Below are 17,429 nucleotides of genomic sequence, written 5' to 3' on the forward strand. Positions count from 1 at the left end.
CCCTCCTTCTCAATAACAGTATTGAGGCCAGGTTTAGTATTGCCTCTGTAATGGGTGGGTGGATGCTGCAAGTCCCTAGAGAGGAAGAGCAACTATCAAGTATTCCTTCAAATAAGAGACTCATGAAGTAGCTTCTCGAAATCATGACCCTATTCTTACACATACCTCCCCATCCACCATAGATTTGGGTTTTTTTTTAAAGTCCTTTATGATTAACTACCTCACTTCTGTTAAAATCAGAAAACAAAACAGCTATGAAGAATCTTCATTCTTACTTCAGAGACAATTGGAATCAGTGATAATTCCGAAAAAAATATAAATACGAATTCACGGCACATGTTATGTCCACTTCAGAGTGGAAAAACTCGGAGACTCCGCCCACTTTCCTGTCCTCCAAAGATTGAGATGCCCGGATGTTCTTCGCTTCCGGATGCGAAGCTACTGCCAGTAGTGGGCTTGGCTGGGTGGCGGGGCCTTCCGCTCTCGCTGCCGACTGGCAGTGGGTTGTAGTCGGGGGAAATGGAGCTCGAGACGGAGGCGTTGTTGCAGGACGCGCACGAGAGCATCGAGGCGGCGCGTACCTACCGCCGTGAGCTGCAGCAACGCCTAAAAGGACTGCACCTGGCTCGCCAGCAGGTAACGGGCGGGATTCCGCCGGCGCCGGTCTGGAGAGTCATCCTTGCAGCTTTGGGGCGGGGAGCGGATATGCGGGGAACCTGAGGAATCTACACCCTTATGCAATGCATTAGTCTCCCCTAACCTATGATAGCTAGAAATAGAAAGCGATGCGTGTTCCCTGTTCAGTTTGCAAGTGCTGCGGCATTTTACTAGATCCGAGTGCAGCTTTACACTTCCATCTGCAAAAATATTGCCAGAATGGCTCGGCAGCCATCCTTTGGCGAAATATAAAGCGTAATTGCCTTGCCCCTTCCGTTCGGTTTCTTTAAGAGCTAGTTTGCAGGTAGAACTTCCCTTGAGAGCTTATCTAAGTACGGCATTGCTTCTTTTCTCCATGCAGTGGCTGTTTCCAGCCTGACACAGAAAGGGAAATACAGTATAATTCCAGAACTGGACTGCCGTCTGTTATAATTCGAAGCATGTTTAGGTCCAAACGAGTGGGATGGGAATGCAGAACTGTTATAATAGATAAAGCATTGCTATAATGCTGGCAAGAAATAATGGGGCCTAGAGAAGCAGTGTTAGCTCCAGTTTCCGTGACCTCATCCCTAAAATTGCAGTACACTCTTGCTTTTTATTCATGGGCTGTGGTGGGAACTGGCAAGGACTGGAAAGCTTTTAGGTAAATTTGTGTGAAGGAGCATCACAGAATGAATGATGCAGGGAGGTAATACTGAACCAAGCAGAAAGCTGTGGACAACAACAGTCTCCACTGAGGTAGGCAATACTGGAGCCCCTTCTTCTCTGTAGTTCGTTTATATTTGCTTTTATATTTTGAAATAAATTACTTATACATTGATTTTTATTGTGATGGGACTTCCAGACATGACCAATGCAGTTTATGAAGAGAAAAATGCAAATTGGTTGTTAAAAATTACATATTTTGTATTAGGATGATTCCTTTGTTAGGATTAACTGATGTTACAAAATATTGTACGTTTACAGTTTCAGATTCTCCAACACTCATCAGGCAATACAATAAACACATATTTTTAAAAGGTTCTTGAAACTTCCTCAGTCTCTCCCTTACTCTCAAGAAATTTGCATTTCCTTCATGTATTTGTTTTACAATTTGATTTTCATTGATTCTGTCTGGTGAAACCACCTCAAGGTGCTTTTTCACGTGGTCACTTATTTTGTATTCAATCCACATTCATTCAGCACCTTATCATTCATTCATTCTTGACCCTATTTCTTCTTGTTTCAGGGCACACTTGTTAAGTAACCTATCCCCACTGCCTCCAATTTACTTTTATGTTTATCCTGACATAATCAATTTCCACAGCGATCAAACAGAACTGACAGAAGCATATAAAAGCCGTGTTTGCTTCTTCTGACGTTTATTCTGTAGAACAGATTACATAAAACCCATTGCCTTTCTACCAAGATATTTCTGTGCATTTAAATTTCTCCCTCCATTTTCTCATAGTTCGTACACATTTTAGCAAGCTACTCAAACCATCTACTTGGTCTGATTTTTTTAACATACATACATATATTTATATATATCTATCTTGCAATAATTCACTCTATTGTCACTGTCAAATGCAATTTCTTTAGTCTCCAGTATTAACATTGAGAACCATGCATCACAGATCTGACTATGATGCATGAATTTAACATTTGCTACAATCATTCATGTTCTCAGTCAATAACATGGCATAGTCTATGTTCAAAACTATGCACACATTCATACTTCTACCCGAGATACCTCTAACATCGCAAGCATTCCTTTGTTGTTCAGTCGTTAAGTCATGTCCGACTCTTCGTGACCCCATGGCTCATAGCATGCCAGGCCTTCCTGTCCTCCACTGTCTCCTGGAGTTTACTCAAATTCATGTTCATTGCATCAGTGATGCTATCTAACCATCTCATCCTCTGCTGTCCCCTTCTCCTTTTGCCTTCAGTCTTTTCTAGCATCAGGGTCTTCTCCAGTGAGTCCTCTCTTTGCATTAGGTGGCCAAAGTATTTGAGCTTCAGCTTCAGTATCTGTCCTTCCAATGAACTGTCAGGGTTGATTTCCTGTAGGATTGACTTACATGTTTATTAGTACATTCATTAAACAGTCAGGGGGTATCATATATTCTTGTGTTACTCCCTGTTTGATGCTGAATCATGGAAATATGTATAATCATTTATTTAAAGTTTGTTTTACTCCATTCTATGGTCAAAAATCAAATATCCATGTAAGGTACCATTCTCTATATTTAAACATTACGAACTAAAAGACGTTGGAAAATTATATAAGGAGATGGAAGGAAAACATTCTGCTCAGACACGCATTCTTAATGTTACAGTTCTTAGGAAGACCAGCTGGATAGGGTTGTTTAAATCACATGATGGATGGCTGCCAGTTTGGGGAGGGAAGAGAGATGGCTTAAAGGTGGTGGGTATCTCAAGAGAAATGAACATTTTCATTCTGTCCCTCTGCTCTGCATCATGGAGTTGTAAGGAGCCTTGAAATTAGTCCAGTCTAATCTTCTGCTATCCAAAGCATCTGCAGTGTGACTGATGCTTTTGTGTATTGTTGACATGGCTGTTCAGCTTCATCTTAAATATCTCCAATGAAACAGAGCCTATTAGCTCTTCAGGTAATCTGTTCTGCCTATGGCTCTCACTGTTAGTAGGTTTTTTCCTTAAGTTTAGCTGAAATCTGCTTTCTTATAATTTTTACCCATAGGTTCTTGTCTGGCCTCAGCTCTGTCTTCTGTGATAGCATTCAGATATTTATAAATTGCTCCAATATTCCCCCCATCATCTTCTCATTTCCAGGATAAATATATTCAGGTACTTCCATTGTTCCTCTTAGAGCTTGGTTTTCCAGACACTCAGTATCCTGGTTGCTTTACTATAAATGCATTCCAGCTCTTGCTGTCCTTAAAATGTTGTGCCCAGTGATCTAAATGCAGCCTAAGTAACATGGAATACAGTGGAATTATTTCCGTGACCAATGCTTCTAAGACTACACACACTTTTTTTTTTAAACAACTGCATCACACTGCTGACTCATATTTAGTCTGCATTCCACTGAAAGCCCAAGATTTTTTTTTTGTATCAACTGCCTGTGAATCAAACGCATCACACACACACACACACACACACACACACACCGTTTTTTAATGCCTAAAGTGCAAGATTTACATTCCTTTTGATTAAATATCATTTTATGAGTTTCATCCCAGTGATCTGCTTTTCTAGATTCTGCCTTTTGTTAGAATGTTGAATTTGTGTTGAATTTCAGAACTATCTTTCCTAACTTCTTAGTCAAACCTTGTGGAAAATGTTATATGAACCGCGCTATGTGAGTTTTCAAACTGTCATTTATAGCTAACAATTTTGTATGTGAACCGTCCCAATTCAAACTTATTCAATACAGTAAATTGTAGGCTAAGGAATTGTTTAGTTCAGTGGGTGAATACTAGGACCAGAGAGATCCAGGCACACGTCTCCACTCACTTATGGAGCTGATGGGGTGACTTTGGGCTAAGAGGTAATATATACAGGTAGCCATCTCCTTGCTTAGCCACCACAATTGGGGCCAGCAACTCTGTTGCTAAGCACCGCAGTCGCTAAGCAGATAATCACATAACCGTGATGGATTTACAATGTCACTTCCCATTTGGTCATTAAGTGAGGATGCAAGGATTGGTCACAAAGATTTTTTTTTCACTGTCGTGACTTTGAACAGTTGCTAAATGAGACAACTGGTAAGCGAGGACTACCCATAGTCCAACCCATTCACAAGGTGGTTGCTGTGAGGATAAAATTTGAGGAGGCCCTTCTTTATGATGGCTGCCTTGAACTTACAGAGCATAGATGGGACATATATGCCATAAATAATACTAATTCGTTAGATTTGTATGCTGCCATTTCTCCAGGTACTCAAGTAGCGTGCATGGGTATCTCCCTTTGTTTTATCCCTACAACAACCAGTAAGGTTGGTCTACGAGAAAATGATTGACTTTGCTGTGTAAACTTCCTTGGCTTTGGGTGAACTTGAACCTGAATTTCCCCATCCCAGTTCAGATCTTAACCATAACAATAAGTAAATGTGTGAACCGGATGTTTTTTTTTTCTTTCTCTTTTCGCCTGACTTTTCTGTGTGCAAAACAGAGGTTAGCAAATGGAGTCCTTCTGGTTGGCTGCACATCCAACAGCAACCATTTTATGATTAGTTGTGACCCTCTTCTCCACTACAGTCATTTTGTGGTTGTACCCATGATGCTTTTTCAAAGTTCAAAATGTGTTGATCGAACCCGGCATATAGATAGGAGTTCTCATGTTCTATGCAGTAGTGTTGTGGTATGAATTTCAGGCCAGATTGCTCTTCTGACACTCTTTCAGAGGTGAGAAAAATGGAAAGTATTCTGCGTTCAGTCATAAATAAAGATATTCTGATCTAGGAGAGGGCAACTGTACAATTTGGTTTTCATATAGCTTCACTATGTGCTTCCATGCTGATTTTTCTAAGGGGAGGGAAATACAGTGTCAGCTTCTTCGTAAAAAAAAATCTGCCTTACTGTAATTTTTAGGGAATAGATTGGCCATGCTTGCTGACAGTTGTAGCCCCAGTACATACTGAGGACACCAGGCAGGGGAAGACTGATTTAATAAACAAATTTCAGTAAGTTTCATCCTGGGGCTAATGAGCCCATTCTGTTTTGTGCTATAGAACATTACAGAAGGACAATTACTTTTATTCAAAGATCGCTATCAGAGCGCATGTTGTGCCTGCAAATAGCCTTAGTTCAGTTCCTGGCATCTCCCATCTGCTTCCAGTCCCTGTAAGAGAAAGATAGTTTCCTATAGTCACATATCCATGACTACATCTTAGAAATAAAACCCTGTTTGCATTTGGAAATATGGTGTGAGCATGTCCTTGCAATCCTAGCAAATCAGTCTACAGAAGTAACTACTATATAATATTTTCTGTCAGACTGGTTAATACTTGGATGGGAAACCATTGGGGAATTTCAGGGCTGTAGGTAGACCAGGAGGTTGAAAAAAAGAATGAGAATAAGACAATGGCAAACAAATCACTTCAGAACTGTTGCCACAAAAACTAGGTGGATGTATTTATGAAATCACCAGGAGTCAGTCTTGACTCATAAGGATTTTTGTCATCTTTACTTTTACCAACCTACTGACTGATGTGTAACTTCTGTTAATCACTTGCAGACTAGAACAGTATAAGCAGAAGATGAAAAATCTGAGTAACCTCGAGACTGTTAAACTGTGTATCAATCTGATCTGGTCCTGATTCTGGCTGCTTGAAAAGAGTGTTTTCTCTGATGCAAACTGGCATCCTGTTCTTAATCATTATTTTGTCCTCTATGAAGAACATGTACCCGAATAGACACATAAGTCTTCAGATGGTAATGTTCTTGTAGGTCAGTAAGATCCTGATCGGCTGCTAGCATAACTTTGGTTGCTGTTCCTCCATTGACTTCAACCCTACCTCTGCACTGCAGTCTAGTTCACTGCAACTAACTCCTGCATCCTCATGCGTGCTCTGATAACAACTTGCTCATGCTCTAATGTCTTCTGCTGGTGTTTTGTGGCAATGGGAAAGGAATTGATAGCAAGTAGAGAGAAAGGAAAGTAAGCTGTACTGTTCTCTTCCACTCTTTCTCACTGCAGTGGCCCTAGTACTGTGCTGTTGTCACGCATGGCCATGCCAGGAGAGCTTTTCTTACATAATGCCGTATTTATCCACCACAGTGTGAAGAATTACATTCGTGTAATCCAGAACTCTTACATCTAGGCCACCATCCAGCCTTCCAGGGCCCTCCACCTGGTCTTTCAGATGTAATTTCCACCCTGCCCAGCACTCATTTCATAGCCTCATGTTCAAGACTTAAAAGAGGTTTTTTTTTAAAAAAAGAACATGATTATTTCATCTTTCCTGCCACCTCTGTGTTTGTTATGTATGTAGGCATATACTTCCTTCTTTTTGTCATGAAGAATTGAAATAACAAAACTGACTGCACAGGGACTACAAAGTCCTAAAATGTGACATAAAGAGGAAGTCAGCTTTTCATAACCTGACCAGAGTAAAACATCCTGTGTTGTTTGTTAGTACTTAAACAGATCAAGAAGCTACTTCTGGCTAGCTTTGCTGCAGCTTTTCAGTACGACAAGCCTTTTCCCCCTTGTAACTAACGGTGCATGACTGATTTCCTTCCTAATCAGAATTTTAAAAATTTGATTAAACCTTATGGTGCCATGGGCCCTGCCTCTGCACACCTCAGGTTTTGTACTCTAACTTTTAATTAAAAACCAGATGCATAAAAAGCTTGCAGGTTGCAGGGCACATTATTACACTTCTTTCTTTTATTCATAGATCCTCTAGGCATTCTTTGAGGTGGAGAGGAATGATGAGTGACTGCCCAGATAAAATGGCAAAAGTAGGTTGAGATGCTACAGAATATTCTGGGTATCTAGAACAGTCAGTGGGGAGAAACCTTTGCCATTGCAATCAGGGTTCTGAGGCTTGGAACAGTCATCCTTGCAGGCATTTCGTGACAGCAGTCACGACATGCTCCTGAAGTTCCAAATGTGGTTACTTGCTAAGAAAACTTGCTTACTCTATTCTCTCTGTACCATGGCCTTTTCTTACCACATTATATCAGGTCCATAAATAAACAGCTGGAAAAAAGGAATTAAAGTGGACTTGCCTTCAGATATATGTGCTATGAACTTTGTTTTCTTACTTTCAGATTGTGTTGGCATCAGATGCTACACCACAGGAAAGAGTGAAGGCAGATACTTTGACCACCATCTTTCCCTCCCCTTCCCCAGTTGGGTGTAGTTCTTTAATTAGATTTGGAGATTAACTTGAGTTTTAAATGGCCCCTGTTTTGGATTTGCAGAAGTTAGACTTTAAAGCATTGCTGTAATGGTTGCCTAATCCCAAATACTCAGTCTCACAAGCTCGGGCTTAAAGATAACTGATTTATTAAAGGAATAGTATGCAAATACAGAGAAAGCTGAGAATGAGCAAAAGCGCGCCAAATACAAACTTAAAAGCATTGCCTGTGAGCAAGTTCCGCCCCCATCCCTTGTCAGTGCATACCCCCTCCCAGGTGCTAGGAACCGTTAGACGCGCCTGGGAAAGTAACCTTGAGCAGGAGCGCAAACCCAAACATACATTCCAAACCCTCAAAACAACGGAGGGCGGAGGAATGGAAAAAGCCTGCATGGGCGAAGTAACACGGAACAGAAGATGACATGTGAAATGTTACAATGTTAACAGAACACTGAAATGGGTAACATGACATATCGCCCCCTCTCCAAAAGAATGCTATGGAGCAGGTTTGTCAGGATAGGCAGAGTGAAATTGGGCTACTAGGCGAGGTGAAAGTACGTCAGGAGCAGCGACCCATTCAGGATGAGGGAAATGTTTCCAACGAACGAGGTACTGCAAAGCGGAGCGCTGGCGGCGAGAGTCCAGGATAGAAGTCACCTCGAAGTGTTGTTGGTTATCAATCATGAGAGGAGGTGGTGGAACGGGTTGAGGATGCCAGCGGTCCGATGGCAGGTAGGGCTTGAGTAAACTGCAATGGAAAACAGGATGTAAACGTTTGAGGTTGTGAGGCAATGCAAGTTTAAAAGTAACAGGGTTAATTTGTGCCACAATTGGAAAAGGACCCACGAACTTAGGGCCAAGTTTTTTGGAAGGTTGTGGGGACTTGAGAAATTTGGTGGATAAGTAGACTTTATCCCCGACAGTAAACGATGGTTCAGGTGAGCGCTTGGCGTCGGCATGGTGTTTGTAAGTAGTCTGGGCATGGTGGAGAGCTTGTTGAATGTTAAGCCAGGAGTGTTTGAGAGAGTTGGCCCAGTCAGTGAGGGAAGCTGGCAGAGGTTGTGGATGAGGAAGGTCAGGAATGGGAACGAAATCGCGGCCAAAAACTGTTTTAAAAGGAACTTGACCAGTGCTTTGATGAATTGTCTTGCTGGTAATTAACCCAATTGTCCCAATTGTCTTGCTGGTAATTAACAAAAGCTCGGAGATATTGTTCCAGTGTAGAGTTAACCGCCTCTGTAGAGCCGTCCGTCTCCGGATGCCACGCGGTGGATAGGGCTTGCTTGGTGCCTAGAAGTTTCAAAAATGCCCGCCAGAACTGTGACGTAAATTGTGTGCCCCTGTCACTCACCAAACGGGCGGGGATACCATGGAGGCGGTACACGTGGACGAGGAAGAGGCGTGCCAGCTGTTGCGCGGTGGGGATAGACGCGCATGGGATGAAATGGGCTTGCTTCGAGAAAAAATCTTTGACCACCCAAATGACTGTTTTTCGTTGATTAGGGGGTAGATCAACGATAAAGTCCATGGATATGTCCTGCCAGGGGACAGATGGGGTGGCGACTGGTTGAAGGAGACCCTGAGGTTTGCCCGTTTTTCGCTTTATTGCTGCACAAACAGGGCACGATGTGACATAAGTCTTAATGTCTTTAAGCAATGTTGGCCACCAGAATTGCCGGCGAACAAGGTGAAGGGTTTTTAAGTAGCCAAAATGTCCAGCCAGCTTGTCATCGTGGCAGTGCTGGAGTATTGTCTTTCGCAAAGCCTCGGGTATATAGAGACGATCGTTGTGCCAGGCAAGATCGTCGGTGAAAGTTAGAGTGTTTCGATTAGCTTGCAACCAAGTATCTGTTTTAAGGTGGAGAAGCAACTGTTGTTGCAAATCTGAGGGAATTGACAAGCCTGGCGAGCGGCTGGGGGGTGGAGCGGCTGGAGGTTGTGTTTGCTGCGCTCACGTCTGACTGCGCGTTACCGCTGCCAAACTTAATTGTTTTTCGGTCCAGACTGTTCCTTGGACCGTTGGCCCTGGGCCAGCATCTTGGGATCGGCGGGAGAGCGCATCAGCTAAAAAGTTCTTCTTGCCTGGTATGAATTTAAGGGTGAAGTCAAAGCGGCTGAAAAACTCAGCCCAGCGCAGCTGTTTGGGGCTAAGTTTGCGACTGGTGCTTAGGGCTTCCAGATTTTTGTGGTCAGTCCAGACTTCAAAAGGGTTGGAAGTCCCTTCTAATAAGTGTCGCCACGTTTCTAAAGCAGTTTTTACAGCAAAAGCCTCTTTTTCCCAAACATGCCATCTCCTCTCTGTTTCGGTGAATTTGCGGGAGAGGTAAGCACAGGGTTTTAAGGTGCCAGAGTGGTCAGATTGTAGCAAGAGCGCTCCAATGGAAAAATCAGAAGCATCCACTTGTACCACGAATGGTTTAGAGGGGTCTGGATGCTGTAAAATTGGCTCTGTGGTGAAGATTTGTTTGAGCGCTTCGAACGCCTGCTGACAGGTCGTAGTCCATTTAAGGAGCGCTCCTGGGTTCTTTGAACGTCGCGTATCCCCCTGTCCTTTGGTTTTTAACAGTTCAGTAAGGGGGAGGGCGATTTCCACGAAATTTTGGGCAAATGCCCGATAAAAATTGGCGAATCCGAGGAAACTTTGTAATTGTCTCCTGGTGCGGGGAGGCTCCCATGCCACAATAGCTTCCACTTTTGCAGGGTCCATCTCAATGCCCTTAGCGGAAATTCGATAGCCCAGATAATCAATTTGTGACTGATGGAAGGCACATTTTGATAGTTTAGCATACAACTCTGCTTTTTTCAATTTAGCCAACACCTGACGCACCAAGTGGATATGTTCTGACATGGTTTCAGTATAAATTAATACATCATCCAAATATACCAGTACCCCCTTAAATAGGTGGTCGTGCAAGACCTCATTGATAAGTTGCATAAAAACCCCAGGTGCCCCCGATAAACCAAAGGGTAAGACTTTGTATTGGAAAGCCCCAAGAGGACAGTTAAACGCTGTTTTCCACTCATCCCCTTCCCTTATACGAATGCGAAAATAGGCTTCTCTCAAATCCAGTTTTGAGAAGATTTTGCCTCTGGCCAGATGTGACAACATATCTTTGATCAGGGGCAAAGGATATTTATTTAATATTGAGACCGCATTGAGCCCGCAAAAATCTGTACAAAGTCTTAATGACCCATCCTTTTTTGGCCTGAATAGGACAGGGGCTCCCACCGGGGAGTTAGCAGGCTCAATGAAACCCCTAGCTAGGTTTTTGTCAATGAACTCCCTTAGCGTAGTGAGCTCTTTGGGAGACATGGGGTATATTTTTGGGTGAGGTAACTTTACATTTGGTAAGAATTCAATGGCACAGTCCGTTTTTCGGTGGGGTGGCAAGCGATCTGCTTCCTTTTCCCCAAATACCTCAGCAAGATCCTGATACTGACTGGGTAGTCCCTCAAGCGGTTGAAGCGTTTGTACAGTAGTATACGCTACCCCTCCACCCTCCATGTCTTCCAGTAGATCCTTTTCGGGTACCTTGTAAAATCCATCCGCAAAAGTCACAGTTCTATGTAGCCAGTTGATAAAAGGATTTTGTTGTACAAACCAAGGCATACCTAATATAACCAGAGGACCCCCCACTGGAGCTACAACAAAGGGCAGTTTTTCCTGATGGGATCCCATCTGCAAGGCGACTAGCCCCGTGGAATGAATGACTGCTTTCCCTCCCGCCGTAGTTCCATCCAATTGGGTGAAAATCATAGGTCTTGGCAAAGGAAACGTGGGTAGTTCCAGAGCCGCTACGACATCAGGGTGCATAAGGGAACGGGAGCAGCCTGAGTTGAGCATGGCCCAAACTTCCACAGTTTTGGTTTTTGATCCCAGTTTAACTTTTACAGTCAGTGTAGGGAAGTTTCCACTCACCGAATCGTGGTTATGCCCGGTTTCTTCCACCTGCCCTAGGGCGCCCTTCAGGGCAGGTGGTAGGCTTTTCCCGCCGGCTGTTCAAATTGCAACTCTTCTTCCTCTTCCCCGAAGGGTAGTTCTGGTGGGTTCAGTTCTGCGACGGCAGCTTTCAGTTTCCGTGGTAGAGCAGGCGACTTTACTGCAGGTTTCGTCTGTCGTTCTTCTGGACGGCGTCTGGGGCACGACGTGGCTCGATGCCCTTCCTTCCCACATCTCAAGCATTGACCTTTGGAGAACCGGCGTTCCCTTTCCTCTTCCCAGGCTTTTGGTTTGGGGCGGCTAGCAAGTCCAGTCGTGCGCGCTCCTCTGGCAAGTCGGGATTGTCTAAGCTCTTTGGTATGGGCATAGGTTTGCAGGGCATTTTCTGCGCTGCCCGCCAACTGGATCCACCCGTATAGTGTTTTAGGATCGTCTCTTCCTAGTGCCCAACGAAGGATTTCTGGTTCTAGCCCTTGCTTAAACATTTCAATTAAAGTTGGCTCAGACCAGTCTTCTACTTTCCCTGATAACGCTTTAAATTCCAGCGCATAATTGGCAACTGAGAGGGACCCTTGGTGGAGCTTCCTCAGGGCGTTTTTAGCTGTTTCTTGGGCTAGAGGGTCTTCGAAATGCTGTTTAAGTGCCCACAAAAAGTCATCGAAGTCCTCTAACTCTGCTGCCTCGGTCTGGCACAGCTGCACATACCAATCAGCTGCCCTCCCTCTCAGTTTGTTGGCAATAAAATTGATTTTGCCATGTTCTGACCGAAGGTTCCGGCCCCAATCCTCCATATAATTCTTAGCATTAGTGATAAAGAAGGAGAACGTAGTGGGATCCCCATCGAACTTCACTCCAAACGGTGGGAAGTTTCTTACCGGCTCAGCTGGCTGTGGCGGCTCCGTAAATGTCAGCGTACGCCGAGCTCCCATGGGTGGCCGATCCCTAGGAGGTCTTGCCTCTCGCCCCCCCACCTGACGGGTTGATCGAGTCTTGCTTCTCCCCCTGGGTGGCAGGGTGCTATGCCTTGGGTATTGTGACGGCTCTTCCTCCCAATCTTCCGGGGTGGGCTCTGCACCCCTGGGGAGATCCTTAAGGATTGTCACTATTAGATCCATTTTGTCCTCTAATGCTCTCATACGAGCAGGAGTGACCGGCTCTTCCAGGGGTTGGTTGGTTACCACCACCCTCGATGACAAGGGAATTTCGGGCTCCCAGGATAATTGTGGAGACCCCCTCCCAGGTGCTCTTTCCATTACAGTTTTATGTTCACTCCTGAGGCTCTCCTGCATGGATATCAGCAACTCATCTAATTGGACATCCCGCATCTCCCGACGAGCCGCTCTTTGCGCTCTCGAGGTTAGAGCTGGCCGGATCCTTGCCGCCTCCTGCTCTTCCTCGCTCCCTTCACTTGCGCGAAGCTGATGTTCGGTCATCGCTAGCGTTCCCTCTTATCCAACGATTGGACGGGGCTAGCGGAAGATGGTTAAAATGATTCTCAGCTTTATGTAATGGTTGCCTAATCCCAAATACTCAGTCTCACAAGCTCGGGCTTAAAGATAACTGATTTATTAAAGGAATAGTATGCAAATACAGAGAAAGCTGAGAATGAGCAAAAGCGCGCCAAATACAAACTTAAAAGCATTGCCTGTGAGCAAGTTCCGCCCCCATCCCTTGTCAGTGCATACCCCCTCCCAGGTGCTAGGAACCGTTAGACGCGCCTGGGAAAGTAACCTTGAGCAGGAGCGCAAACCCAAACATACATTCCAAACCCTCAAAACAACGGAGGGCGGAGGAATGGAAAAAGCCTGCATGGGCGAAGTAACACGGAACAGAAGATGACATGTGAAACGTTACAATGTTAACAGAACACTGAAATGGGTAACATGACAATTGCTTCCTTGGAGGTTCCAGTTCAGATGTCTTCTGAAATTGCAGCTGTACTGAGTTCAAGGCTAACTCTGGTCAATGAGCTGTGTATGATAACCCTTTCTTATGGTATGCCATGGGAACATGGCCTTGCTAGGCTGGATATAAAGAGTCAGGTGGGAGCCTGGAACTGACTTAAGGATGAACATTCTTTCTGGAAGGCATTTTCCAAACAACAGTGAAAATTCTTTTCAGAATACCTGTTTTGAAATTAAAGCATTCTGCTTGGAATAAATTAGGCATATTGCCATTCATTTCCTGCTGTTTCTTAATCTACATTATCTTTTCCCCCCTTGAACTGAGGTAATATTGAGAAAAGAAACATCTGGAATCAGGCATCATGCCAAGCCAGAATGTGATTCGTTTGGAAGGGTTTTTTGCAATGCAAATAACAACTGTAGTGATTTGTAAACCAAGATTTATTGCTTAGTGCATGGTTACTCAATCAATGGCACTACAGAAGTTGATAAATTGCATCTTAGAACAACCCTAGCCAGTAAGGCTAGTGGTAAGGGATGTTGGGAGTTCAACAACATCTGGAATGCTACAAATTGCCTAGTTCCAGACATAGGTTGTATTAAGCTCTGTGGCTTGTTTCAGTAAACCATGGCTTGGCATGACATGTGACTCTAGCCATGGAGAAAATTCAAGGGGTGCTATTGGTCCTATGTGGAATGGATGAGAATGTCCTGTGCCCAACTATTTCTTCACTTTTGTTTATACTGTTTCATGTTTGAGAGGTCTTCTTATTAATTGTCCCCCAGCTTTGAGAGGGGAAGCAATTTAGTTTAGGGACCTTGCTGCTGATGCTTAGAATACAGATTTAATTATTGCTTTTGGTTTGCAGACTGTAATTTGGTGCTATCGTGCTGAGTGGTTCTGTGAATCCTTCAGAAATACATAATATAACAAATTTTTAGCCCAAGAATATAATTTCAGCAACTTCTGCAAGCTGATATACTTTGCAATCCTAAGTACATTTTGGCTGGAGTAAGTTGCACATATTCAAAGGGCCTTGATTTTATGGCTGAATTCACACGTCATGCAAACCCAAAATATGGTTCATTTGGTTCTAGTTTAAAATGTGAATCCAACCATTGTGGCTTGAAAATGGTGGCTTACAGCAAAGCTAGGCAACCGTTGGGTTTGGGGTTTCCTCTGTTAAGGTTACTGCATAACCATGAACATCTTTATGTGGTAAATAAAGCAGTTTTAGGAATCAGCAAAAAGAAACTTATAAAAACCTATCTGGGCATACTCAGCAAAATGTGTGCGTCTTTATTTTAGACTTTTGCTTTGCTTTGCGGAGGTGCTGAATTTTTGGAAGAGTCTAATATTCTTCACTTACTTTGTGGGACCATATGGTGAAGCGAATTCATTCACTCTGAGATATTTTAATTCACCTGACTTGACTACAGTTGTTCTGAGATTGATAAGGTCAAGCTTAGCAGTCTTGCTGCTAGCAAATTCAGTGTGGTAAGAGCCTTCTGCTTTGAGCCAATCTCACTCAAGGCCTTTCTGCTGATTTCTTTTTCTCCTTTCAGATTAAAAGCAGTGCTGCACAAACCAGGGAGGTGCTGGAACAGCATTTCAATGACTTAAAAGGGACCTTGAAGAAGTTGCTGGATGAACGACTGATCTCCTTGCTCCAGGAAGTGGATGGCATAGAACAGGAAAGTATCAAACCATTGGATGAGTGCCAGAAGCTCATAGAACATGGAGTTGGGACAGCCAATGAACTTGTCCAGGAAGGTAGGAGAATCTACATTTAAAACATTTTCTTTGAACCTTATGGTCACTGAAAGCATCTGGGAAACTATTGGACTTGGTAGTTCCACCTGTCTGCCAGAGATACTCCATGTGTGGGTGGAGATCTAAACTGGTCCTTTTTGCATAATGCTTCTGCATGTGAAGATGTATGGTTAAGAGTTGCTTGGACACTCAAGGTGGCTTATATTTTGAAGAAATAAATAAGTTGTTGGACTAGGACTGGGAAGACCCAGGTTCAAATCCATCCTGAGGTGTAAAATGTGCTGGGTAAAGTTGGGCCAGTTCATATAATTTAATTGATCCTTCCTCACTACTGTTGTGGGAAAAAAATCAAGGAGAGAGTATTGAATTTGCCACTTTGAGCTTTTGTAGGAAAGGCAGTGCATAAATCAAACAAATAGATAATTATGCATAGAATATAAAGCATGTTCATGCTACCATTGAACAGAAACAGATTGCAATATACTGAGAATTCAGGATATCTTAATCAAAAAAGCAAATTAAACATATCTGTTCAATTGTTTTGTCTGTTGAATAGGATTGCAAGAACTTCCATGAAAAGAACTGGGACAAGGGGGGAATATATAAGAGCTGTCAACAGTCCTGCAACTGCTTGTCATTGCTTCTCCTGGGCCTTCTCCTCCAATACCACAATAGCACTTAATTAAACAAGCTTTGATGTTGTCCTAGTCAGCATTTCCTTGCTTCAGGGATGAAGGGCAGGGAATAGTGAACAAAAGGAGATTGTGTCACATATCTTGCCTAGCAATGCTGTTGCAGAGATGTGAGTCAGCATGTTGCTTTGCCTTCCTTCTTGCGATTTGGTAGTGGTGAAATGATTTGATTGAAGATGTTTAGAATTAGAACCACAAAATCAAACCTGCTAAACATTTGCTTCTTTTTGAAACTAGGATCTCCTTGTCTAAGGATGAACTTAGTGAAGCTTAGAGTTTGCTCTCTTGTCCTAGATGATCAAATAAACATTGGAAATTATCACTGGGCAAAAAAGACTGATTTTACCTATTGTGTTTGTTTGCTTATTGGATTTATGCCTCATCTTTCTTTTTGTCTGAACACTCCAGGTGATTTGCAGCAATTAAACCATTATGAAATTTAAAATGTAACAGCCACTGTTCTTAAATTCCATTTTCTTTGGAAGAGAAGATACTTCGTTTGTATTTTTTTTTCTCCTTGCTTTAAAATTGGATTGTTTTTGATCCATTATAACAGTGGTGTTATCCTCTGAGGAGCAGAATCTCCTTAGCACACATGCCATATGGGGTGTGAAAGCCTTTCAAACACCAAAGGAAGTTGAGAGGAAAACAGGAGGAGGAGGAGGAGGAGGATTTATTAGATTTATATCCTGCCTTTTCTGTAGGAGTTCCAGGGTAACTTACATACATCAGAGGCTAAAGAGGACCTTTCTTCTCCTTTTATATAGATTTGTCAGTGTATATGTGACTACCATTGAATTGTTTTGTTTAAAAAGCTACACTCAGAACAAGAGGGTTTGTGTGTGTGTGTGTGTTTGCTTTCAAAGGTAGCCATTTCCTCTTTCTTTCACAGTGTAATCCAGACAATCAGGCAGCCTTTAATTAACCATAGCTCTCGTTTTAACTCAGCCAAGGAAACCATAGGTATAAACTTCGGGACAAGCCAGTATATAAAACCAATAGTTGGAAGTTAATTTACTGGTTTTCTTTTTTCCCAAACTAGTAGCCATCATTTCTCTATTTGAATGAAGTGGAAAATTCCTGATTTAATTCTGGTTCCAGTGGAGAATGTGCATGCATTTATATTTTGTCTCATTAAGCCAAGATATCATTGTAACATACCCTGTATTATTCCTCATTCTCCAATCCTCCTGAATTGTTTGGAGAATGGTGGTGGAAGATAGAAGGAAGTAATGAAAAAGTTGCTGATGAACCTCTGGCTTTTGGATGTTGAACAGCAACTTCCTAAGCTTGACAGTCTAGCAGACAGACATGAAAATTGTGGATCGGCTCACAGAAACAGCATCAGCCAGTGCAAGGCAGAGGACATCATAAGACACTGGCATGTTCTTCCCCTTCCTTCCCTTCAGCTACATCAAGCAGTGTAGAGAGAGATGTAGGGGCAAAACATTGACACAGGCTCTGCAGTGGGGAAGAAGTTGGTAACCACACACATGAGCCTATTGAATCACAGAATTGTCTCAACTTTGTTCACTGGCCCTTGCTCCTGTAACCTTCTAACAGAGTTCCCCAATGCCCTAAAAAACCAATTGCCAGTAAAGCCACTGTGGTCAGAGTTTATCTGATGATCCAT

At 43.1% G+C, this 17,429-nt stretch overlaps 1 protein-coding gene across 1 annotated transcript in view; it reads left to right on the forward strand.

Annotated features, from left to right (window-relative positions):
- Positions 1-422: 422 nt before the first annotated feature.
- CRLF3 (cytokine receptor like factor 3) overlaps positions 423-17,429 on the forward strand; it is a 41,834-nt gene continuing 24,827 nt past the window's right edge. The window contains exons 1-2 of the mRNA XM_063293574.1: positions 423-636; positions 14,897-15,104. Coding sequence (XP_063149644.1) covers positions 520-636; positions 14,897-15,104 — 325 coding nt within the window. The 5' untranslated portion in view covers positions 423-519. The remainder of the gene's footprint in view (positions 637-14,896; positions 15,105-17,429) is intronic.

Source organism: Candoia aspera, chromosome 2, assembly GCF_035149785.1.
Source record: "Candoia aspera isolate rCanAsp1 chromosome 2, rCanAsp1.hap2, whole genome shotgun sequence".
Classification (NCBI taxonomy): domain Eukaryota; kingdom Metazoa; phylum Chordata; class Lepidosauria; order Squamata; family Boidae; genus Candoia; species Candoia aspera.